Here is a 25,758-nt window from a genome sequence, read left to right as displayed (position 1 = left end):
ATTCTGCAATTGAAAGATGATTTGAAGTTTTTGTTTTTTTTATCTGGTGATTTTTGGAAGTTGGATGTTCTGGGGAGATAAGCATTTAATTGTACTCAGAATATATTGATCTTGGTACTTTTAAAAAAATTTTTTAGTAGGGTGGGCTTTTTTTAAGGTTTATGGTAAGGTTGTCTTGACCTTTTTTCTCTTCTGTTGCTAAAATTCTGTTTTCTCAGCTGAATGTGAAAATTGTCCTGAACTATGCAGCCTGAGTGGTTTTATTTTGTTTTAATTTGAGGAAAGCATATTTAGTGTGCTTAGACTGAGGGATGTAAGTGCTGTCTGGATCTGCTAACAGCTTACAGTTAAAAAGCTAGTCTGTGATTTCAGAGCAAACCAGCATGTGGAAGCAGCCCTTCTTTATGGTATAATTGTGTGCACTATTCTTTTTCCCAGTGTTCATCAGAGTTCCTAACAATTCTTCCCTGGTTTGTAGTCATGCACAAATTGCTTACATTACCACTGTGGGTAGAATCATAGAATGGCTTGGGTTGGAAGAGACCTTAGATTGTCTTGTTTCTGCCAGGGCCCCATCATCGAACAGATTGTTTTAGAAAAGAAAAGAAAAACAATTACAATTGTAAAGTCAGGTTTTCACTTATTTTTGGTCAGTGTCATCCAGCTCACCATGCATGCCTTCACAAAGAGTGGCTACAACTGAGCAGGTACTGTTTAGGTGCTTAACAGTTGTCTGACTTAAGCTAATGCAATTTCTTTAAAACTTTCTGTAAAGCCCATGGATCTTGTATGTAACTTAATTATGAAACACTTAACAGAGTGTATTTAAAACATAAGCATGTGTATTCTAGGGCTCTAGTTTCTTGTTGCCTTTTGTTTCCAGCTATACAAGCATGAATGGAAAAAAAACCAGCATTGGCTAATCCTATCCATGGATTTAGTTATTCTGTAAAGTCATTATAGCTATGGCATCAGGGAGTTTGTAATATTACAAAAAACTGAATAGGTGAAATAGTGATGGAGCTGGAGAGAAGGTTGTGGGAGCACTTTACTGTATAGAGCAGGCAATGTGGGATCGCTTGAATTCTGCAACATTGCCCTCTTGGTAGAGCTGGCTGGATTACGATCAGTATTGGACCTAGGTCCGATTTAGGTGGGACACAGGCATGCCTTGCTTTTCATGTCATGAAGATGATTGTCCATTCTGGAATGAGATAATTTGTCCTTGACTGGCCAGGTAGAAAGTAGAATTTCTTGGAAGTGACTTGATGCATTTCCCAACCTTCCTTTTCCGTGGAGGGCATGTGGAGCTCTGGCAAGGCTTTCATCCTTTGAATGAGACCAAATAAGATCAGGCAGGTTACTTCAGGAGATGAGCTTTCTCTAAAGATGGTGTAACTGTTTTGGAGTTAGGTTTTCTTTATATTTGTTTTGGAAATGATATATACTGCCCATAAATGAGTTGACTGCACAGTTTTTTTTCTAGATAAAATTTTCAGGACTTAAGACTGTTAAATTATTTCTATAGATTGTTTGTTTAAAGAAGATGAAGAAGTATGAAAGAAAGATTTGAAACAATAGAAATGGCTATCAGAATCCAGAAAGGATAATCAAATGAAAGGAGGAGATGGCTGGGGACTGCCTGAATCCGGGTCATTACACAAAAACAATCTGATGTCATTTTTTAGTTTGTTACATGGGAACTGTCGAATATTATACTGTCTTTAGATAGGTTTCCTTCTGTAAGAATTCATCCATCTCATTTTTTATTTTTTTTCCTACTCATGATCCAGCATAGGCTATCCTTCTCTATGCAACTTGTCCTAGTTTCTGAAGCTTAGTTCCTTAGAAGTGTAGGTGTTGTTTTTTTTTTCTGTTTTGGTTTTTTTTTGTTGGTTTTTGTTTTGTTTTTGCAAAAAGTTGGTGTTAATAAAATGTCACTGACAATTCCTGCAGTCCTAATATAAAGGTGCCAGATAAGCTGCACTATGGGAATTAACTCCATCCTGTATGAAAATGCTTTTTTCTTACATCAGCTTGCCCTCCCCATTTTTTTCGTATTCTCTTGAGATTGAGGAAAAAACAAACAAACAAAAAACAAACACAAAAACCCAACAGTCAATTATTTCCTCTTATGTGTTGAAACACTGTAGTTCTACCTGGGAAGTGTTCAGCTGCCCAGAAGTATACAAATGTGGTTCACTTGCTGCCATGGTTTTATGGGCTGGTAAGGGCTAGTCATGGAAACAGGCTGAACTGGCCTGTAAACAGTTGACACTTCTTTCAAAAGACTTTTCCTTTTGAATGTATTTTTCTTCCTATTTTATTATATCATTTAACAATCATGTTTATCGCTGAAAAACTGATTATGCTAGATTTATTTTTTTTTCTACTGGGTTTTAGACCATAGTTTTGGGTTTCTTGAGTCTGATTCGGGTATGTGAGAGAATGATGGGAATTATGGTTGTTGTTGTTACTGTTGATATAATTGTATGTAGTTTCTGTATAGGTTGATTTGTTATTAATAGGGCTTATGTGGCAGTTTAATTTTCTGTAAGGAAACAGTAAGTAGCAGTTTAGTAGTGCTTAAACCAAATGTTGAATGGCTGGTTAATTTGTAACTAAAATAACTTCTTTCAGTGTCCATCACTTAAGTATGAGGGGGTTGTGGTTTAGACTGGGATGGTATTCAGAGTGTCTGATTGGGGGGGAAAAAAGCAATAGATACAGTAGATATTAAAGAAATATCTCTGTCCTGCCCTTCCCATCACTCTTCCTTCGTAAGCGAACAGGCTGGGTTTATACTAATGTGACACTGTTTCTTACAGGTTAATCATGGGTCAAACAGGAAAAAAGTCTGAGAAAGGACCGATTTGTTGGCGAAAACGTGTAAAATCAGAATATATGAGACTGAGGCAGCTCAAGAGATTCCGACGTGCAGATGAAGTAAAGGTATGGGATGTTTTGATTCTCTTGTTTAACAACTATTATCAGAACCAATTTTCTTAAGTACTCAGTGTCCTGCACTTAGCACCTGCAATAATAATTTCATGAAATTTTTTTAACATACTGAAAACTTGTCTTAACTCTAATCTTATAAGCAGGTATTACATTTGTATGTGATTGAGTCAAGTCTGCTAAGTATCAGAAGAGACTGTGAAGAGAGAAAGTATGGCAATTTGTTTAGTTGCATACTCTTTTCTAATTCTATTTAGAACTTAATTCTGTGCTAAACCTTTAGATCTCTAAACATGAGAACTTCTTTTCAGTACAAGAAAGTGATAATGAAATCTAATGAGCTTTACTGACATTTAGACAAAATTGGAAGAATTCAATGTTGAGGAATTCTTTTAAATCTGTTTGCGTTTTTAATGCATGTTGTGATTCTTTAATATTTTAGAAGGTGAGTCTTCAGCTTATTTGTAATGTTAACAATTATGGTTAATTTTTAGAGCATGTTTAATTCTAATCGTCAGAAGATACTGGAAAGAACTGAAATCTTAAATCAAGAATGGAAACAGCGTAGGATACAGCCTGTACACATCATGACTTCTGTGAGCTCTTTGCGCGGGACCAGGGAGGTTGGTTAACATGTGTTGTGGCAATTCCACTTACAAGGTTTTTAGCATGTTTTTATTTGATTACCTGGAAAGTTGGATGTTCTTTCTTTTCTAGCTTTTCATGACTTCTCAGTTAAATTTTTTTTCTTCTAATTAAAGGAATAATGTATGTCCATTAGATGACTTCTGTCTGGAAAGCAGTAAATTAATGGCAGGCTGCACAGCTTTGAGCAGCATGCAAGTCTGAAACTTATTTGGATTGTACTTCAATATCATCCTTTAATGTTTTTGTTTCTCTGATATTGGAAGTCTAACCTTGCTCCTTGATGGAGCTGATCTCCAGTGGTACAAATGAGTAGATGCTTTGGTTCTTATTGAATTAAAGCACATGGAAGCTGTCAGCACAGCTGTTTGAATAAATCTACTTTCTAATAAGTGAGGTCATTTAAACTTGTATGTTCTGTAAGGAGCCAATTCTGATGACAGCCAGCTTGGGTGTTTAAATTGGCATGCTAGTAGCTCCTCTCCAACTTCCAGTTTTAAGTGGAGGTTCAGTTTATCTTATGTCAGGGCGCAGTGGTAGGAATGCCGCTTTGCAACACCAGGGCTTGGGTTCAAATCCCCCCTGTGGCGCAAGAGGTAGAAGTGCCGCTCTGCTACACAGAGGCTTGAATCCCGGGGGTTGGACTTGATGATCTCTAAGGTCCCTTCCAACCCGCACGAGACTATTACTATTATTAAATTAAGACAGTTTGAGGGTGCTTCATGTGTAATAATCTGAAAAGATAGTTCCTTTTCAGTAGGATGAGAATGAAGATTTCACTGTGAACAGGTTTAAAAAAAAACACAGCCACAACATCTTTCTATTGAAGGAAATCTGTCAGACTTACGCTTTCATTATTTTTTAGAGGGAATCTGGTGATGTGTATATCAGGAAGGTGCATCTGTGTGCTTGACTGTTTTTTTTTTTTAAATGTGCTTGAATGTGAAATTACTCACATTCAGCTGTACATCTATTATATGGCACTGTGGGATCAGTACTTCTTGAAAACAGATAGGTATGTGTACATTTTTGACAGTAAAAGATCATGTCTCACCATTTTTTTAGATTTTTTTTTGTGTGTGTGTGTGTCCTGGCTCACTATTTAATGTTAATACTTCATGTGAATTGATGGAGCACACTAATTACTGTATTAAATTGCCGTTTGTCTTATGAATTGGAAGAACTCCAGTGCTTGATCTATGATTGGCATAATTTATTGTTCAGTGGTTTAAATGGTAATTTAAACTTTTTTTTCTTAATATGCTAAATTTCTTGATAGTTATAGACACTAGCTGATTTTGTTACTTGACTTAAAGATTTGAGAGACTTCATGATTTTGATTAAGACTACGGCGTGACACAGATTTTTCCAATGCTTAGTCCTAAGAGTGTCAACCAGAAACATTAGTATGTTCTTTGGTAGGCTAACAAATACCAAGCTGAGTTCTGTACCTAGACAAGGGAAACAGAATTGAGACACAGTCTTAAGTACATTGAACCATTTTAACATATCTTTGGAATCGGAAGTCTCATGTGGACAATAAGCTGAAAGTAATTATTTTTTTGCTTTTGTGTTTTTCTCTAAGATGAAAAATTTGCTAGAAGACTGCTAAATAGACAATAAAACATTAACCTGAAAGTAGGTATTAAGCACCATCATAATATGGTATTTTGAGTATTTGTATACATGGCAGAAATCTAACTTCATTGCCCACAGATTTTAAGCCTTAAACAGAAACTAAACAAACCAAGAAAGAAGATTTAAACAAGGCTGGCTTTTGTCATTCTACTGGATACTGTCTCTGTATGCTGTTTGTTACATTACTTCGTGCATTTCTTTAGAAATGTGAAGCTCTGTTCATCTTTCCATTCTGGAAAGAAGAAAAATCTTGTCTACCATTTTTCATTTCAGATAGCTGTGATAGCTATTCTAAACACAGTTCTACCTAACTCCAAATCTTCTTCGTACTTTCCCTACTATTGTATTTTCCTATCTACTCTTGTATGTTAATTTTTTTTGAGGTTTTCCATATTGTTTCTCAAACATTTGAGAAGAGCTGATTTATTATCCCCCCTGTGGCGCAAGTGATAGAAGTGCTGCTCTGCTACACAGGAGGCTCGAATCCCTAGGGGTTGGACTCGATGATCTCTAAGGTCCCTTCCAACCCGCACGAGACTGTGATACTATGATGATGATGATTATCTGTTGACTAGATTGAAGAATAACCCAGAAGTTATTTGTATTTCTGTGTTGTGCCTGGCCTTTGGAGGCTGCGTAAGTCTCCAAAAGAATGGTGTTCCACAGCTGAAAAGGATGTGTCCTGAGCTGAATATTGAGAATCTTTTTTTTTTCCTCTATTCTTTGTAAATAGTAAGCACGGTCAAATATTTGAAGATAGGATAAAGATAGGCAGTCAAAACAGGGAAGCAGGGCAGAAGTTAACAAGACACATGGAACATCTCTTTTCATAAGGTGTCTTGATGCCATTATAATAATTTTTTGAAGTATATCACATGTGATTTCTGCAGTGAATTGATTGAAAGCCAGAGGAATTCAACTTCCACTCTGATGGTTTCAGTAAATAGTCTAAGACCAGTGTAACAGCAACAAGTACTGAATCTCTTCTGAAATACCTGAAATTGCCTATATTTAAGTCTGAATAGTCTGAATAAAGTACTAAATACCTTAAAATAGCTATTCTGCTATTATGTGGAAGGAAAAAAAAACACCTCACCATGATCAGTTAATAAAGGTTATAAACCAGAAGTAATTCCAGCATCTTTTTTTCCTTCTAAACACATTCTTCTTTATTACACCCTGAAAATCAGATTCATTTTTCAAAGGTGGATCTAGCTAGTTTTGATAAACACTTGTTTGTTGTTGAATATACTTCCATGATTTTTATTTTTATTTTCTGAAGTTGCTATTGTAAGTGTAACTTCAACCTCTTATTTCAGTGCTCTGTTACCAGTGACATAGATTTTCCAAAACAAGTAATCCCACTAAAGACTCTCAATGCTGTTGCTTCTGTGCCTATAATGTATTCTTGGTCTCCCCTTCAACAAAATTTTATGGTAAGTTTAAAAAGGTGGTCTGGGAAGAAATATGGGTGAAAAGGGAGGAACTTAGTTTTAGAAATAAAACATGAGTAAAACATATCACTAATTGCAAACTAAGCCTATAATTTTATTGGTCATCAGTATCTTAAAACACTGCTTTAAAGAGAGCCTTAATGACAGGTGACTAGTTGTATTGTATTGCATTTTACAAATGTAGATTTCAGTGTTCATATAATGAGAAACATTTTCTGAGAGATATCAGTATTCTTATCTAAGACAGTCAAAGAAAATATCTGTTGCAGAATGATAATTTTAATGGAATAGAAAGAATTTAATCCTGAATTAAGTCTTCTCATGTAATGGTGATCTTAGTAACCAGCGTATAGGCCTTTTCTTCTAATTAGCCTTGCTGTGTGTACAAGCCTTCATGTTAATTTTCTGATATAGACTTATTTGGAAAGGTTAACTTATTAAAAATCTTTGTCACAGTATTTAGTACAAAATGGCTTTTGTGGAAGTGATTATTACAGTAATCAAAGCAAAGTGATTTAAATAACCAGTTTTATCAGTAAATTCAGAGTTCCTCCACTTTTTTTTTTTTCTACTTCCTTTCAATTTATCATTGTCTGGGTACTGCTGAAGAATCATGATCAGCAGGAAAGTTTGTGCTTATTTTTCTAACAATAGAAGGTTCTTTTGAAATACTGAAATATGCAGCTGAGCATCAAGGTCTGTAAATTCTTCTTTGTAGACAAAACAAAACTGACAGTGGCATTTGCATTAAATTGTAAGGCATATTTCTGTGCTGTCTGCTTAGACAACTTGAATTTAGTGTTTCTATATGATTTGTTATTTTTAACAAAGAAATGAAAGGGTTATTTCTATCGCAAATCACTATGGATAGTAAGTAAGGAAGGGGAATTAATTTACCAGTGTAAGCTTTCCAAAGCTAGGTAACTTACTGTGCTTCTACAGTAGAAACTTCATTGTAGCACAGTGCTAAACTAAATGCTAGGAGTTATTGCTAGTACTTTGAGCTAGTCACAACTGGTACAAAATAATGTTGATTAAAGATGGGGAGGTTTGGTTTATTTAGTTAACTGTGAAAATGCTCAAGTGGTTAAGCCAATTTAACTGTAATATCTAGATACACGTGGGTTGTGAAAACATCAATGCTGACACTGCCAATTGGACACGTAACTTAAAATTGTTTGATCATATCTGTTGTTACTAGGTAGAGGATGAAACTGTTTTACATAACATTCCATATATGGGAGATGAAGTGCTTGACCAGGATGGTACCTTTATTGAAGAGCTGATAAAGAACTATGACGGGAAAGTGCATGGAGATAGAGGTGAGCCCAAACACTTAGGTATACTAATCACTTCTTACATACATGATTGCTATCAGTTTTGTTTATTAAGGCCTGATGCTTGCCTGTTGCAGCAGTATTTCTAGAATTCCTTCTCTATGTAAGTATTGGGTATAACAGAGTCTGTTTAAATCTATTGCTATTTGTAAGGCTATGGAGTATTGAAGTAATAGCATGGAGAAGTTGAATGCATGATTTTTTTCTTTCCCAAGGCCAAAAAATGTTTCTTCATAATTCCTAGGTTTAACATGGAGCATTTTCTGGTTTTCAGTGTTCAGAGCTTTGAAATGCAAAAGTATAATGTTCTGGTGTATGCCCTACCTTGTGGAAAGTGGCAGAAGTGTGCAAAACTGATTATGACAACATTTACAAATGCAATTCAGTAGAAAAACCATTTTGGTTTTCTTCTCCTGCATTTATGGTGTAAATGCCTGCTTTCATTGGTTGTCACAAATTACTTGCTTTTTAAAAAACATCAGTTCTATAAATCAGATGGAACAAAACTGTCCTAGGGGTATGCTGTATGCTTATGTATTCACAGGTGTTGTTTTTCCTTGAACCAGTTGATCTGCCAACTCTATATCCACTCAGAATGACTTACATAAGCCTAAACATTTTTCATTGCTTATGAAAGTTAAGCTTGCGGTTCAGTAGAAAATATTTCATATTATATCAGTCATATCATATGTTATATCAGTCTTGTTGGTTTATAGCAGGCATTTGGATAGCTGGTGTCTGTACCTCTTGAAGAACATAATGAGTTTTCTGCCTTTGGATAATTTTATGAATTTGCTGATGGTTAGTTGTCTTGTCAGAGAACTGATTTGGTCAAAATGTTGAAATTACTAGTAAATGTATTTTGTTACTGATTTAATCTATTATTAAATGAACTTATCTTTAAAATTAGTCTTTTTTCACTGTCTTAATTGCCATCATGAAAAAGCTTACATTTATTAGGGTTACTTTGTAACTGTATCTCAAAGGTTGAAAGAATGCTTTTCATTTTTCTGATTTTTATTTTTTTATTTTTTTTTCATTATAGCCACACAAAGAACTTAAATACCATGGAAACTTGTAATCCAGAGACACTCCTATAGAGGAGCTAGAATTATAAAATATTTGTGTAATTGTACTTCTGATAGGAAAATTCATACTAGCCTGTGTGTATATCGAGAGTTCTGTTTAAAACATCCAGATGATGTAGCTGCCTGTTTCCATTGCTTACGTAGGAATAAATCCATTAGCTTCCTACATATGTATGCCTTCTGTTCAAGTTCTAAAGTATAGTGATAAAGAATACAGTTTCCACATGGCCCAGTCACTTTTTGAAAAGTAGAATCAATACATAACATCTCTAAGAACAGTTTTTCCCTCTCTTCAAAGTTACGTCTATGTCCATCTGTACTGCTGTGTTATTTTCTGAGTTAATAAGCAGATACACAGCATTGTATCCTTCACTTTTCTCATTATTTTTTAAGTTATTTATTTATTTAATACCTGAGGGTTTTTTGTCTTTTTTTTTTCTTTTCTTTTCTTTTTTTTTTTTTTTTTAAAACACCTTGCCAGTGGAATCTTTAATCAGGGAAGTAGATGCTGTGCTACCAACCAAAAATATCTTCAGGGTTTCTGTAGCTAAGGATAGATATCTTCATAGTCTGATTGCATGCATTGCCGGACTAGCTTAACCTAACCTACTGGGATTAGAATTCTGGTATAAAACTTATTAAGCAGTCTAGTTAGTAAGCCTACTGTTTTCTTCAAGAAAACTTTACAGATTTTTTTTATCTTCTTCCTAGTTGTCAGTTTAAAAAATAAACGGTGAATGCTTTCAGCTCTTCTTCTCATAATGAGACAAAGTAGAAAAAACAAAATTGTTTTTTATAAATTACAGGCTTTGCCATAATCCAAATATAGAGAGGATTAAACATACTTCATGTGCATGATGTGCTTTTTTAATTTTTGTTCACTCCCAATTTTGCTGAATTTCAGAATGTGGATTTATCAATGATGAAATATTTGTTGAGCTGGTCAATGCACTTGGTCAATATAGTGATGATGAAGATGATGATGGAGATGACAATCCTGATGAAAGAGATGACAAGCAAAAAGATCGGGAAGGTAACAGGATGGGTACGTCTGTCTGCAGACTTAAAAAGAAAAAAAAATAAGACCAAAAACCTCTTTTTTTAAAACACTTGATAAATTTGTTGAAATCATTCTACTTAATAGTTTTCAGATCTGAAGTAACATTATTTTCTTCATCATTTCCTTTGCCATTTAATTCAAGAATTGTACAGAGAATACTATAAAAATGCTTTTGCCAGTGTACTTTCTCTGTGACTTGAGACAGTCAAATGCTCACAAATCAGTTGGTGATCTAAATGTAGATCAAAGTCTAATAAATACTTCAGTACTCCTCAGAGAACTGAATAATACTATTCTTAAGCAGGCAGAGTTCTGAATTGCCATCTCCATCTGCTGGTGAAATAATGATTTCTCCAAATTTTATTAGTGCAGTTCTGTCAGCAGGGAAGATCACTTTATGGAATTTACTTTAAATTCTTGGTAAATTAGAAATAAAAAACTTTGTTTCTTTTATTAGGATTTTGGTGATGTCCCTCTTTTTCTGAATGCCTCCTCAAGGTAGCAAAGGAGCAGAAAAATAATTTTTTTTGTTTTGTTTTCCAAATGTTTTCGTGCTTTGACAGAGAAAGAAAGTCACCCACCTCGGAGGTTTCCATCTGACAAGATATTTGAAGCCATTTCCTCAATGTTTCCAGATAAGGGTACAGCAGAAGAATTGAAAGAGAAGTAAGGGTATTTCATATATTACCTGTTTGCATCATGAAGTCATGGAATCTTTGCTTCATAAAATACTTGTTGATAAGGAGTCTTCTCCCATCCTATTAAGAAGCTTTTAGCTTCTGTGGCAGTTGTGTAACTCCTAGCTTCTTTTAAATACCACTTGCAGATGTTCTCTCTAGTTGAGAAAACAATGAAGACCGGTTTATTAGTCTTTCAAACTAATGAAAAGTGAATGCTTGCATGTGATTAATAATGTCATTTGTTAGTGAGTTATATATATATATATGAGATGGTGACGTTCAAGAAAGTTAATGCATATCTTCCTAACGATTTTATATTAATGACAATAGAATTAATAACTTTGTCATGTTATTTGTTGATAAACAGAAAGTTACCTTTCTTACAATTCTTAAAGATTTTTTTCTGAAAACACATAGTGATACTGCAGTTGAAAGTTACTATGATTTTTATTATACTGAATAAAAAGCTTATGTTTTTTATCTTTCTCTTAAGATACAAAGAACTCACTGAACAGCAGCTTCCAGGAGCTCTTCCTCCTGAATGCACACCAAACATAGATGGACCAAATGCTAAGTCTGTTCAGAGGGAGCAAAGCCTACATTCTTTTCATACACTCTTTTGTAGGCGTTGTTTTAAATACGATTGCTTCTTACATCGTAAGTACAATTGTACTGTGCTTGTATGTCTTGCTTTTTGCTAGTCAGAAAACTTAAAAGAACCATGAGATGCAGTACAGAAAGAAAGAGAAAAAATAATGACAGTAATATCACTGAAGTTTACAAAAAAGGCCTGACCGGGTTGACGTTACTTTATGGTTAAAACTATCTCTTAGAATGCTGAATCACCTGTTAAAGTGGTTTGTTATCCTTTTTTCATTTAGCAGTTGTTATAGATGTTATCTCTTCATATGGTCTTAAAGAAAACTGCCTTTTTTCCCCCCTTCCCCCCCCCCCCCCCCTTCCCCTATTATAGTTAGTTACACTTCTGCAGTTTCTGTGGAAAAACTGAGAACTGAATGTATTTCTCCATAAAAAAAAGTATCTGGCTGTTTAGCAGACTTGCCTCATCTTCCATGAGGAATAATGAATATCTATGAAGCTTATATTTTCAGTTCTCTTAGGTCTAGCTATGTTGCATCTACCTGATAATTTAAAGAATAGTTTCAGACATTTGAATTTTAGCACCTGTGGTATCCTTTCCACCAAATTCATTCCACATTGCCCCATTCTTCTGAGGAATTTAATGAGAACTTCAGCAGTTGCACAAGTTTTCTTATGCAAACACTGAAGAATAGGATTCTGTACTGCTATGTGAGACTGTTCTTTCTCTGAGAATGGAGTCAAGTGTAAAGAGAAACTTAACAGTCAAAGATGAGTTAGCTTGGACTTGTAGTTTAATATTGTAATGCTCTCTATTCCGGATTTTCTCATTTGACTTAACTGCTCTTATGTGTATTAAACTGAGTATATGTACATGTTTATCCGGAAATCTTTGTGCTTTGTCAGCAGCTCCTTGTCTAGCACACATGCATTCTACCTGTATTTGTACTTCCTGCAGAAAGGCTTTGCACAGCACTGCTTCCTTTTGGTATCCCTTATTTGTCTTTTGGTTAAAAGAGGAAATGGAGTTATTCTCAGATGAGAATGGAGGGGGAAATTTCTAGTTTCATCAGTGTTTGTGGCTTTTGGAGTTGGGTTAGTTTTATTTTCCCCCTGTATTCCAATGGCAGGTCTTGCTTGATACTACATGCAGAGAAGCTCTTTGTCCAGCCATCTTCAACACCGTGTGTTTTGTTAAGCTGTAGGTATTTTTTTAAAAGTGTCTAAGTTGTCTGGGTGACTCATTTTAAGAATTGTCTGGTGTGGAACTTGGTCTGTAGGACTGGGAAGTGAAGCTGTGTGTTACCTCTTGGCCTGTCTGTTAGTCTGGAGCTTTGGGCAGTGTCAGTAGTCTAATCAGGGAGTTTAAATGTCAGACTTCTTTTCCTATTTTGAAAACATTTTTGTTTTTAAGTTAACAAGGGGTGTTCAGACATAGTGAGAATAAGCTTGTTGCGGTAGCACTTCAGAAGACTTTAGATATTTTTGTAGTAGTGTTGGTTTTTTTTGTCGTTTTCTCACTTTTTTTTTATAACTTGGAATAGTTTTCTACTGTTTATGTAGATATATAGATCTGATCTTCATATGTGTCTTTATATAGATATACCTTTTCTAGTCATTTTTGAAGCTTTTTAGAAGAACTGAACAAACATACATCTGTAAGTCCATTGGCCCTGCAGAGACGCACCTACAAATGCTGAGGGAGGTGGCAAATATGATTGCAGTGCCACTTAATATTTGATCAATTGTGGCAACTTGTAGAATTGTGTGGAGAGCAAATGTCATTTCTATCCTCAAGAAGTGCAGGAAGGGGGATGCAGAAAACTAGCCCAGGCAAGCCTTACACTGATGTCTGGGAATATAGAACAACTAACTCTGGTAGGTATTTCTAAGGCACACAAAGTCAGGACTTCTCACTATGGATTCATCAAGGGTTTAAGCATGGGTTTCTTTAGTAAAATGACTGGCCTTGTAGATTAAGGAAGAGCAGTAGGTGTTGTCCATCTGGACTTCAGCAAGGCCATTAAAACAATGTCTACCATAAGATTCCCATAGAGAAGCTGTTGAAGTGTAGGCTGGATGAGCAGACTGTGAGATGTCTTGAAAATGCTGGGTAACTGGATCTAGAAGTCAGTGGTGAGAAGTCTAGTTGAAGGCCAGTAATGAGCAGGGTGCATTTGAGTGAACGTTGGGCCCTGTCTATGGGACATCTTTATTAATGATCTGGACGATGGAGAAGAGTACACCTTCATGGTTGACAGTGGGGGAAGTGGCTGAATCATGCAGCTAGCCAGAGGATAATCACAGCCTGGAGAAGTGTGCCACCAGGGGAACCTCATGCAGTTCAGCAAGAAGTGCAAAGTCTTGTACGTGGGGAGAAGTAACCCTAGGCACTAGGACATGCTGATAGTCACACAAAGAAAAGGCCCTGGGAATTATAAGACACTAAGTTAAGCACGAGTCAGCAGTGTGCATTTGCTACAAGGAAAGCCCATGGTGTCCTGGTCTGCTTTAGACAAAATACTGCTGGTAGATTGAGGAAGGTGATCCTTTTCCTCTCCCCATCTTGAAATGCAGTTCTGGGCTCGTGGTACATGAGATGAATGGAAATACTTGAGAGATATTAGTTAAAAGCCATCAAGGTGATGAAAAGACTGGGGTATCTCTCTTATAATAAGGAAATGCTAAGAGAACTGGTATTATTTTTCTGGAGCAGAGAAAGGCTCAAGGGAGGAACTGAAACATGGAATGCAGAAAAGGTGAAGCTACGCTCTTTCACTTGTTGTCCAGTGATGGGGTAAGGAGGAACAAACTTAAGGTTTCTCCTGAACTTTGGAAAGCACTTCTCTGCTGTCTGAGTGACTCAGCACTGCCACAGAAAAATTTTAGTTTATGTCTTTAGGGAGCTTTGAAAAGCCATCTTAACATGGTAATGGGCAGATTGCTGTAGGTGGCCCTGCTTGGAATGGTTTTAGAGCAGGTAGCTAGAAGAGGCATCCAGAAGTCCTCTGTGTTTCATGAGACACGTTTTGGTACCTGTTACTATGGGGAGTCTGATGTTACCAGTTCACGGTTTTATAGGCACCAGCTCTGTGAGACTTCTTCTAGTACCGTAAAGGGCATGTTAATAGTGTATTGGCATATTCTTGAATGCTAGAACCAGCCAGCAGTAAATCTGGAGTAATGTCTGTAGTCAACTGTAGGATATCAGTTCTTACACTAGCAGCATCATTTAAATGGAAGGTATTGTGTTTTTCTTTAAAGATGCAATGTCGGAAAATGTGGATATTTTTTCTCCTCTCTGTTTTTGAGTTGGGAAGCTCCCATCATTTTGTTTCTTGAAAGCTGAAGGAGGGTGGGATAACGTGGGATAAATTGTAAGCTTTCTTCCTCATTTAACTTATCCTACATATAGAAAATATCAACGCTTCAAGGATATGTGAAACATGTGATGTAATACATAAAAGTTTTAAAATAAATGTTTAGGAAGACTGGAAGAAATGCTAACAGCAGCAACATGTGTAAATTACATTCCTATATTTGCTTGTAATCAGTTTTTACATATCTATGTCAGCATGTGGTAAATTGAAGTCTTTTTGTTTTTCTTGATTTATAAGATCTATCTGGAGAGAAAAAAATGCAATATTTAGTTAAATATTTTATATCCTTTTACACTTTAAGCCCAGCCTTGGAAAAATACATTGTTCCCCCAAGACCCTTATGTGCTCTTGACATTAACAGAGGCATAAAATTATGGAATTTGTCATGAGGTTTCTACACCATCTTCCCTTATGGGAGGGAAGCTTGTAGTGATGGTTTTAAGATATCAGAGAAGCTCCCTTAAGACATACACACTAGCACTGACTTACCTTCCCAGTTGGTCCCAAATCAAGTGCTAGAAGAACTATGTTGTAAATCAATTGCCTGGCAGATATTACTTGAATAGTACTGTGAAAGCTCCTGAAGGCACAATGGTGGATTATTATAGCAAGAAACCTCATGTAGAATCTAGAAATAAGTAGGAAAAGCTATCGTGGTGGAGAAAGGTGTGAGTTCGTTAGAAGAGACCCTCTAATGGGTTTGTACAGGTTAACAGGGGAGAGATTTGTTCTTTCAGTTCAAAAAATAGTACTTCCTGTTCACTGAGTGTTGAAAAACGTAACTATAACTTACAGTTGTTTAACTGTAAGTGTGTTAAAAACTGCAACATAAGTGCATGGGATTAAAATGTTTTCTGAGAGGAGGCTCTTAAGCCTTCATGGAGTGTAGCAGAACTGACAGCTAGTGCTGAGTCTTGTGTTTTATTGTTTTTTGGTTTTTTTTATTAAGCTTCAGTATGCTGACCACTTTTTTTTTTTTTTATTTCCTTGTAGTTGTATGTGCTACTGTTACTGCGTTTCTGGGGGAGAAGTATTTATTGGAGGACTTAAAAATATATATAGAATTACAGAAAACTAAGGATATTATTTTTGAAATCTCTTAATATAATTTGGGGACTTGATTGCGCTATTGTTCCTGTGTGGCTTTAGCAGCAGATTTCCCACATTTTAGTTTAGTGGGGGATTCTAGGGAGTTCCTAATGCTTCCAGTGAAAACATTCTGTTGAGAGGCAAATATCATGTGACAGAAGATGTGGTAGAGACAAGCTCTGGCATGTCTGTGGAGCTTAGTCACTCTGTAGAAGTACTAACGTTGCAATTGTAATGTACCCAGATCGGCATCATTCTAAGTCACTGTTTTGCAACTTGAGTGCTTTACAGTTTCCATCAGTGTACATGAGCAGGTATGTCTGCAGCTGGGAGAGAACTTAGTTTTGGTGCTGCGAACTAATACAGTAAAAATGATCATAAGTCCTTTTCAGTAACTAACATGAAAAATGTGTTATTTGCTTTGTTAAAGTGCATGGAGTTGTTATTTTTTATGTAAACAAGTTAAAAATTGAACATGGGATTCTTACAGTTTGAGAGATGATCATTCAAAGGAGATGCTTGGAATAGTTCTGCTTAACTTGGTAATGGTAATCAAGTTTGTTCTGTTTATCAAAAGGGAAATATAGCAAGTCCTCCCTTGGGATGAGAATCAAATTTGATGTTCACTGATGTTAATGGGCATAGGCAGATGTAGTCATCTACTTTCTTTGTAAGTCAAATGTCAGTAGGTGGCATGTATCTTGACGTTTTTCTATTTTTCTCATTCTTATGCTGTTCTTGGTAAAGCCTTGGTAAATCTTGTGTTCTTATTACTGTTTGAAGTTAGATATCTAATGCATTTTTTTACTTTTAAGATTTGCAAGTGTTATTTTCTTGATTCAACAGCATTCCATGCAACTCCAAATACTTACAAAAGAAAGAATACAGAAACAGCATTAGATAATAAGCCCTGTGGACCGCACTGTTACCAGCATCTGGTAAGATAATTAAAAACTAACTGTAAGAATTTACTAAAGTAGAATTACTTGTAAGTACATCAAGCTGCACTTAGTGTTCGGGTGTGTTATGTATGTAAACATGCTTGTACCTGTAAGCTGCTTGCAGTCAAATGTGTCATCTTCAGTTTTTGTGAGAAAAGCATTAATCACTAAATGAATGTTTGAGTAGGAATAACTTTTGACTCTGTTAGATGTAGCCTGATGTGCTTGTAAGAAGGTAAGATCAGTACTTATTAATAATGTTTCTGCCATTGTGTCCAGTCTAGTCAAAGAACTGGGTTTTAGAGACTTGACTTTCTCAAAAGTGGCCTATCAACTAAAAACTGGACAGTTCGCTGAAGAAGGGTTATTGCCAGAATCTTTTTTTGGTTTGAACCAGTAAGGGGAAACACTTTAAAAAAAACAAAAACAAAAAACAAAGAAAAAAACTAAAAAACAAAAAACAAAGAAAAACCCCTCATACTTCCCTTAAGTGAAACGACATGTCTGATCTTCTAATCTAAAAAACTTCCAATCTGTTATCATATTCCTTTCCAGTAGAAAACAAATTACAATACTGATGGTCTTCTGAATAATGCAGAATGTTTATTGTTTAGGTGCCATGTAAAGAGTTCTTGTGTTATGGAGGGACTCTGTGGAACATTCAGACTACTTATGTCATCTAGGAAGATGAAAACTTACTACTGAATGAATTATTTTTTCACTTGGCAGTGAAAGTGGAACTGAAATAAATAATTGGTAGATGTAGATTTACTCATGATAACATCAGAAGCATTAATGTTCGTAATAGTAAACTTGAACATGGAGAGACCATCAATGTTATGGGTAAATTAACTGGAATTTGTGTTCATGATTAAATTTCTAGAATAGTATGTAGGTATCCCCCACCTCAGGCCACGGGTGAAATTGCTTCTAAACTTGTAATGAAAATCAGTGTTTTGTTTTTAGGAAGGTGCAAAGGAGTTTGCAGCTGCCCTGACTGCTGAGCGTATAAAGACACCACCGAAGCGCCCAGGTGGTCGCCGAAGGGGAAGACTTCCAAATAACACCAGCAGACCTAGCACACCAACAATAAATGTGCTGGAATCAAAAGACACAGACAGTGACAGAGAAGCTGGAATGGAAACTGGAGGAGAAAACAATGATAAAGAGGAAGAAGAAAAGAAAGATGAAACTTCCAGTTCCTCTGGTAAGGCTAGTCAAGGCTTCTACTTGGTTGCAGTGCTTGAGAGCATGAATCCACTTTGTGCAATGCAATTTTAGAAACCATGTATTTGAAACATTTGTAGATCTCTTTAACAAAATGTCCAGATTGTTTCAACTTTGTTTTAGATTTGAGATCTGTAACTTTAGTAGCCAATGTTACCTAGTTCGGGACTTCTCCAAATGAAAGTTACTGTTTTGTTGTAGTGCTTAAATAAATAAAACCAAGAGAACTCTGCACTATTTTAACTATAACTGATTAGGTTAATATGGTGTTTTTAAAGGCTATAGAAACTTCCTGAAATATAACCTTACATCGATTCATACTTTCAATGATTGCTTATTGCAGAAGCAAATTCTAGGTGTCAAACACCAATAAAGATGAAGCCAAATATTGAGCCTCCAGAGAATGTGGAATGGAGTGGTGCAGAAGCCTCGATGTTTAGAGTTCTTATTGGCACCTACTATGATAACTTCTGTGCAATCGCCAGACTAATTGGGACCAAAACATGCAGACAGGTAAGAAGGAATGCAATTACTAAGGATGATAGTGTTTTACTTTTTAGACCTGAAATACAAAACTACTAGTATTAATTACTGAAAAAGGAAAGTAAATTTCCTTGGTTTCCCAAGAATGTGATGATCCAGAATTCATGCTGCAATTATATAGAAGTCAACTTAATTTAAAATTTACAAGAGGCTATAGCTAGTGTATCTCTACTACAGTGACAAAAAATAATCAACCTTAAATATACTGAAAAGATGGGTTCAGTCTGTAAGATGTTGATTGAAGGAAATAATATTACTATAGAAAATGAGCAACTTTCTACTAGTGAGATTTATCATGGATAATATCTCTTGTTAGGTATATGAGTTTAGAGTAAAAGAATCTAGTATTATTGCACCAGTCCCTGCTGAAGATGTTGATACTCCTCCCAGAAAGAAGAAAAGGAAACACAGGTAAGTCTGTTACTAAATGCCCTTTACATAACAGAACATTTGAGATAGAGGAGAACTGAACAGAAGCTATTTTAAAGAAATAGTCATCTATATCCTTCCTTTTCTTTTGAAAAATGAAATTTGCAGCAATTAATCACTTTTTTTTTTTTTTTTTTTCCAGACAAAAGCACTACCACACGGGGGATGGGAAATGTTACACTTGCCTCTCCTCCTCCCCCTTTTTTAATCTCCTAAACAGACAGATTCTTGAAGGTTTATTGCTGCAAATAATCGATGCGTAGTTTAGAAACATTCTTCTGTGTAGCTGGCTATAATATTCAAGAGATTTAAATGGAATTTTGAAGTGATGAATATTAAATTTAAGTGTTATAGTGGTATTAAATAATGACATATTATTTTTCAAATTAAACCTGTGCTTTTATGTTGAAATGTATTGAATCAAAAGATTCAAATGATCAATAAGAAATAAAAATTAACTAATTCCAGGATGGCTTTTTTAAGGGAAGTGGCAGGAATTCCCTTGTTACATCTAGCTGCATTAAAAACTAGGGTTTCAATTGAAGAAACAGATTAATAGATTCTTAAATGCAGTTTCACTTTAAATAATAGGCTTCAATTAAGTACAAAATAAAGCCATATGTTGGACCAGAAAGACCTTGTAAAACAATTCCTGTTGAAATTTCAAACTTACTATCTACTGTCAGTGAAATGTAATTTTCTTTGGGTATCCTGAGGTTCAAAAGACAAAACTCAGTGTTATGATCGTTTTTATTCCTAGGGATTAGAAAATAGGACATAAATAACTGACTGAAGGTTAGCAAGAGCATATATTTCTGCAAGGAATAAGTATGCTTTTTTCAATAGTTCTATTTTTCACTTCAACTTTCCCTTACCTTCCCCCTGTTCATTCTTCCTGTTCTTCCAGTAATTCTGGGTATATTTATTATTTCCAGCCTTAGTGAAATTCCTGATGTTGATTTAAAAACTGATGGTGGAGTTGAATACTTATGTTTTGTAGTGCAGAAACAGCTGATGTAAACTAAGAAAAAATCTATTGAGCATCTGGAAGGAATTGTCTGTTCTAAGCATAACCTACTGATTTAATATTTTTGGCACATTTTTTCATGTTTTGGTGCATTTGCTCAGCTTTTTTTAGATCTGGAGTTAAAAGTTTATGCAGCTGGGTAATTATTATTATTAATTACTTTCAGGTTCATGCAAATTGCTATAAAAATAATGCTACTGCATCTGTTTCTAAAGCGCAACTAAAAGGCTCATGTGCACTTTGAGGCTGAAAATGATTGTATAGGTAGCACAATGACATTGCTTTGGGAGTTTTGAGTCTTTTGTTTAAAATAAATGGTCATATAGCAGTATGTGGGGCTTCTTGATATTTTATTCCTAGTAACTGCAACAAACAGGTCTTGTATGCCAGTAATATGGTTTTGAAAAGCCTTTCAATTTTTTCCTCTTCCTTCACTGAGAGGTAAAATAACCTTTTTCCTTCAATTTCATTGAGTATGGCAATTGAGCAATATCTGTTCTGTGCTCAGTAGCCTTTCGGAAAGGAAAACCATTTAGCCCATGTACATTACTAGTGTAATCTGAGAACTGTAAAGATGTCACACAACTTGATGACTGGGAAAACCACTGGAGAGTCTTTCTCTGTTTCTTATGTTGTTTGAGTTTATTCAGTCCTGGAGTAAATCCAGTTTTAGAAGGACCAGTGTCCTTTTCATTGCTCTTCACTATTGCATGTGTCATTTGTGAGTTTTACTTATGCTCATGAGGTGCATAGCCTTTGAAGAAAGGCAGTGTTCACTGAAGAGAAAAGCTGTTGCAGATTGCTTAGTATATAGCCTTTTCTATCTGATTTGATAGCATATTCTCTTTAAGAGAAAATATATATATGCGCTTCAGCATGCATATAGTATGATTAAAATGACAGTTCTAACCTTGCAAGTGGAACTGTTACTGTTATCTGAATGGTATGTCTTCTATGCCGTTTTGTACCTATATAGGCATAGTGAACAACTAGCTGGCATGACCTCACACATTATGCTCTCTTCCTCCATCCAGTGTCTTGTTAGTTAAATAGCTGCAGTAATACTGATCAAGAACAGGAAAAAGTCTTTTAATATAGTGGTTTTCTGGAGAGTCACTGAATGGTAGAGCTTGTCTTATCTAGTAAGAGATTCTAACTACACAGTTTCTGTCAGCTCTCATCCTTTTTTTTCAGGTGAGAGTTTACTAAGTAAACTTTATTTGGAAGTACTTTTACTCCACTTTCCTCCTCTTTCATCCCGTTCTCCCTGCCTTCCTCCACACTGCTGCAAATGCCTAAGTATCTTTATACAATTTTGCATAGTGTTTATGGTATAAAGATGTATGGCAGCAGGGAAGAACGTGAGTGAGAATATTTTTGACCACTACTGTCATAGCACTTTTGGAAATGCTTGCTTTCTAAACTGACTATGGTGTAGATGTCTGCTACCAGATGTATAGAAATACACCTATTTGCTTGGAAGTCTGCCACTGAGTTTACAATTTATTTTTTCCTGTAACATCAAGTTGCAAGTTCTGTCTCAACCATCTTCTTGCCTTCACTTCCTACTGCATGAGATCAGATCTTCTCTTCTGATAGAGATAGCAAATTAGAGCACAGATGCAGGACATCAGTCCATTTCTGATACAGTACTTCAACTTCGTGGACTAGTAAGGGGAACTTACAGCTGCTCCTGGCAATCCTTAAAAGTTACAAGAAAATGGAGGTAGTATTTGAATTTCCCAGTCAAACTTATCTAATTGGTGAGCGTTGGCAGCTTTGTGCCACCATCTACCATTTCCCTCTAGTCATGATCACACTGCATGCAAGCCTCATTCATTTCCTGCCAGGCTCTCTGACACCAGTCTCTGCTAAGAGAGTGGCAGAGTGGCACTCTGCTAAGAGTGTTGTCATTGTGACTTCCATACTGATTTCTCTACTGATCCTGAGTTGTTACTATTCTGAACTTCTGGTTGATGGTGATCTTTGTTGTATTCAGGTGGCCATGTTAATATAATCCATTTTCCCATAAAACCAAAAAGTCCCAGCTGGCAACTAGTAGGCAAGTGGCATTTTACACTGAGGTGTAAGAATAGTTGTATGGTAACTGTTGAGTCAAGGCCTGAACCACTGATTGATTACCTGAGTCAACTCTGTGAGCGCAGGTGAAGGCAGTTCACCTGTAAAACCTGAAGGGGTGGAGCCTGTCTGCACCTCTCTTAGACTCCATTTAAGGGCTGACAGCCAGTGGGGAAGGATCTCTTTCTGGAGATCTCTTTCTGGACTCCACTTTGTGGAGTCCTTTCTGTGAGCCTAGATCTTCAGAGATGGGTGAGCAGTCCTTTTTCCTTTCCTTATAACACCTTTCTATTGTGTTAGTCCCTCTGTCATTATACCTCTTGTATCACCTTTCCATTGTGTTGATCTTTCTGATTGTTACAGATAGTGCTTAACTTGAAATAATTATTCACATTAATTGCTAATGAAATAATGCTTTAAGGAGTGTATTCACAGAAAGTGTTGAAGGGTTTATCATGCTTTTTTGGGAAGGATTTGTTTAAAAGTTATTTGCTACATTTGCAAGTTTGACTTGCATTAGAGTAATTTAAGTCAAAATTGCACTGACATTGGTGTCTTCTTTGTCAGTATCAGTGTTCATAAATACATGCTGTCACCTTTCTTTTTTTTTTCTTTCGTTCCTCTTATAAGAGGACGCCGCTCTTGATAAGAATGTAATCTACTTGTAGTGTTCTGTATCTCCGGATAGTCTTTGGTCCTGTGCCCTGACCACTGCAGTAGCCTGGATAAGTCGGCCACTGTGTATGGCAAGAAGGGTGCAGCACACCACTGAATTAAAGTAGAGATTGAGATAATGCATTTACAACATAAAGTACTGTGTGAAATTTTGAATTGAGGAGGTGCAGCAGGAGATTCTTTTTCAGAACACAGGCTTTATTAATGTTACGTATTTTAAAGAATTTTTAATATTACTGAAATTGAAGTGCTAACAAAAATGCATGTAACTGAACAAAACCTTAAGAAACATCAATTTTTACTTTGAAGCTACTGAAATTTTCTGTCTAGCATGTGTTTGTTGCCTAAGGTTGGATAGATACTTTTTCTCAATTGTATGTTCCTTGCCCCTGAAATTTGCAATGTACAAATAAAGGAGTAATCATGACTTACAAGTGCAGTGAGTTATGTTGTGGTAAGCAAAAGCATACTGTATTTCAACAAACATACATTCCACCTTTTCCCCGCCTCTGCCCCAAAGCAAATTTGTAAAAGCACTGCTTAGGCAGCGTAACAAAGAGAAGGATGGTTTTAAGGATTTAAGTGGGGTATGTAAGACTTATAAAGTTCGAAGCAGAAAGGGAATGGCTTAGTACTGTAATACTGTTGGAGACTAGTGGATAAAGGGTAATACCTGCCTTGAGGAGACTACAGGTGAGGTGTTCAGTCTACAGCCCTGTGAAGCAAACAGCTGTCAGGACTTCACTCCTCTATTTTGTTGTGCCCCTGCATATTTACAATTCAGTATGCTTCCTTCTGCTGCTGCCTGCTCCAGTGCTTTCCTATTTGCAGGTTTTCCTTAAAAGCCAGCTGAATTTAAGCCTAGGGCTGGGTAGGTGCTGCTTGTCTGTACATTGTTGGGACTAGTGCAATGCTGAGGGGGGTGGGGGTGAAAATGATTAGTCTGTGGAGTGTTGATACAGTCAGCTCCAAGGAACTGTAACAGGGTTCTGCTGCTGCAACCAATTCTGTGTGTCTAGCAGACATTTATGTTATCAGAGACTTGCCCATTTTAAATTAAATATGGGTACAAGATGCAGAGGACTTTCCCAGCCCACTGCAGGTGGACTGGAGTTCCTGTCAACTTTCTTGTGTTTGTTTTGTGTTTTTTACAGGTTGTGGGCTGCTCATTGCAGAAAGATACAGCTGAAAAAGGGTTAGCATCTTTCCATTCAATTTATGTCCTGAACTTTTAAGATCCTACTATTGTGTTGTTGCTTTTTTTGTGGGGTTTTTTTGTTTGTTTTTTGGTTTTTTTTTGGGGGGTTTTGTTGTTGTTTTTCCTGTTTTTAATATTAGGCCACTATACACTTTCCATAGGGAGCCAGAGGAAAAGCAAGCTCTCATTAGAGATATAGTAGAGGTAAAAGGTATTAATTGATATTGTATTATTACAATTATTATATTATTTTTTTTATATTTTTTATTATTATACAGTTATTGTATAACTGTTTGGAAATAGTCTGTATATCTCAGAAGGAGGCTGAATTAACAACTTGTTTTAGCACGTGCTCATAAAGTGTGGAAAACAGCATTAGGAGCTGCAGTAAAAAGCAGCATTTGTCTTTTTTTTTACAAAAAAAAACTTAAAATTTGTGGAGAACAGTTTGGTGTTTGTAACAATGTTAAAAGTTTCCCTTTTCTCGTTGCTGACAGATCATTTTTGCAAATGCAACAAATGCTTCATAGCAATAACAGGAAACATAATCCATATAGCACCAAATTCTCTTAACTGCTATTTAGATAAAGCTAAGCTTTGCTCCAATAGTCCCTTCTAGCCAGTAAGATGTTGACTTTGTCTGGAATAGAAAATTCGCTTTGGAAAGATTTGTATTGTAATGAATGGGTATTACTTTGCCCATGTGTCTGTTTTGAAGTTGACTGTTTGTTCCTCAAGTGTAAAAATGACTTGGAGCATTTGAGCAAATTTATTTTGCTGGATAAAAACAGTGTTACTATAGCACATATATAATTTCCTGTGTAAACTACAGTAGTTTCATTTTTTGGTTATCAGCAGTAGACAGTGTTCAGCACTGAATACAGTTAAGCAGCTGAGTAATGTATGCACAAAGAAGCAAGCAATCACTGCTGTCAAACATCTAACTAATATTACATTTTTTTTCTAAACACATACCTCCCTTCTTTCCCCTCCCACCACTGATGGTAGAGCTGGGCCTGTTTGGTTTTGGGCTTTCTCAGTTAAGGGGACTTCAAGGGAATTTCTGCTTTAAACATTGAGGGGAACTGCACTTTGTTTGCACCTTTCACTATTAAAAATGTTGTAATTTTTATTCAGATGGTTCATCAAATCATGTTTACAACTATCAGCCATGTGATCATCCACGCCAGCCCTGTGACAGCTCATGTCCTTGTGTTATTGCTCAAAACTTCTGTGAGAAGTTTTGTCAGTGCAGCTCAGAATGTAAGTAAAACAAAACTTACCTATAATTTTTTTCTCGCTGTTTCAGTGTCTCTGGTAGCATTTTGTCCCTTCTGCAGACAGTGTTTTTGAGGGGAGTAAATAGTGTCAAACAGTTGAAAAGGAAGCATGTGTTGAGTTTAACTTGGCCCTCTTAATTAGTCATTGAGCAAAGTCAAAAGCAGACTTAATGATTGGACTTGAGGAAGACTGAAGTAAAATCGGAGATGTTTAGGAGGCTTGGGACTCCTCTGTTTTTACTAGATGTTTTAATTCCCCTCTTTGCTAGACAATTTGAAGGACATCTCTCAATTTTTTTTTTTTCCTTTTTTTTGCCTCTTGAATTCATGAAGGGGGAGAATAAGCTGTCCTCATTCACCATTTTTGCCCCTGAATAAAAACACGAAGCGATCTTGGCTTTCTGTGGTCTGTAATAGAAGCAGTACTTTT

At 36.0% G+C, this 25,758-nt stretch overlaps 1 protein-coding gene across 8 annotated transcripts in view; it reads left to right on the top strand.

Annotated features, from left to right (window-relative positions):
- The window catches only part of EZH2 (enhancer of zeste 2 polycomb repressive complex 2 subunit), a 41,729-nt gene that overhangs the window by 12,209 nt on the left and 3,762 nt on the right, over positions 1 to 25,758 (top strand). For 4 of the 8 annotated variants that reach the window (XM_015854933.2, XM_015854930.2, XM_015854934.2 and 1 more), the window contains exons 2-14: positions 2,829 to 2,952; positions 3,453 to 3,581; positions 6,561 to 6,677; positions 7,897 to 8,017; positions 10,025 to 10,165; positions 10,744 to 10,846; positions 11,354 to 11,517; positions 16,776 to 16,867; positions 17,837 to 18,077; positions 18,441 to 18,610; positions 18,957 to 19,051; positions 24,005 to 24,045; positions 25,186 to 25,311. In XM_015854933.2, the coding sequence (XP_015710419.2) occupies positions 2,829 to 2,952; positions 3,453 to 3,581; positions 6,561 to 6,677; positions 7,897 to 8,017; positions 10,025 to 10,165; positions 10,744 to 10,846; positions 11,354 to 11,517; positions 16,776 to 16,867; positions 17,837 to 18,077; positions 18,441 to 18,610; positions 18,957 to 19,051; positions 24,005 to 24,045; positions 25,186 to 25,311 (1,664 nt within the window). Of the gene's footprint in view, positions 1 to 2,828; positions 2,953 to 3,452; positions 3,619 to 6,560; positions 6,678 to 7,896; positions 8,018 to 10,024; positions 10,166 to 10,743; positions 10,847 to 11,353; positions 11,518 to 16,775; positions 16,868 to 17,836; positions 18,078 to 18,440; positions 18,611 to 18,956; positions 19,052 to 24,004; positions 24,046 to 25,185; positions 25,312 to 25,758 lie in introns of those variants that run through there. The other 4 variants (XM_015854932.2, XM_015854931.2, XM_015854936.2 and 1 more) reach the window with 4 other exon arrangements.

This window comes from Coturnix japonica, chromosome 2 (assembly GCF_001577835.2).
Source record: "Coturnix japonica isolate 7356 chromosome 2, Coturnix japonica 2.1, whole genome shotgun sequence".
NCBI lineage: Eukaryota > Metazoa > Chordata > Aves > Galliformes > Phasianidae > Coturnix > Coturnix japonica.
The sequence above is the reverse complement of the archived record's forward strand: the minus strand, read 5'-3'. Positions and strand labels throughout refer to the sequence as shown.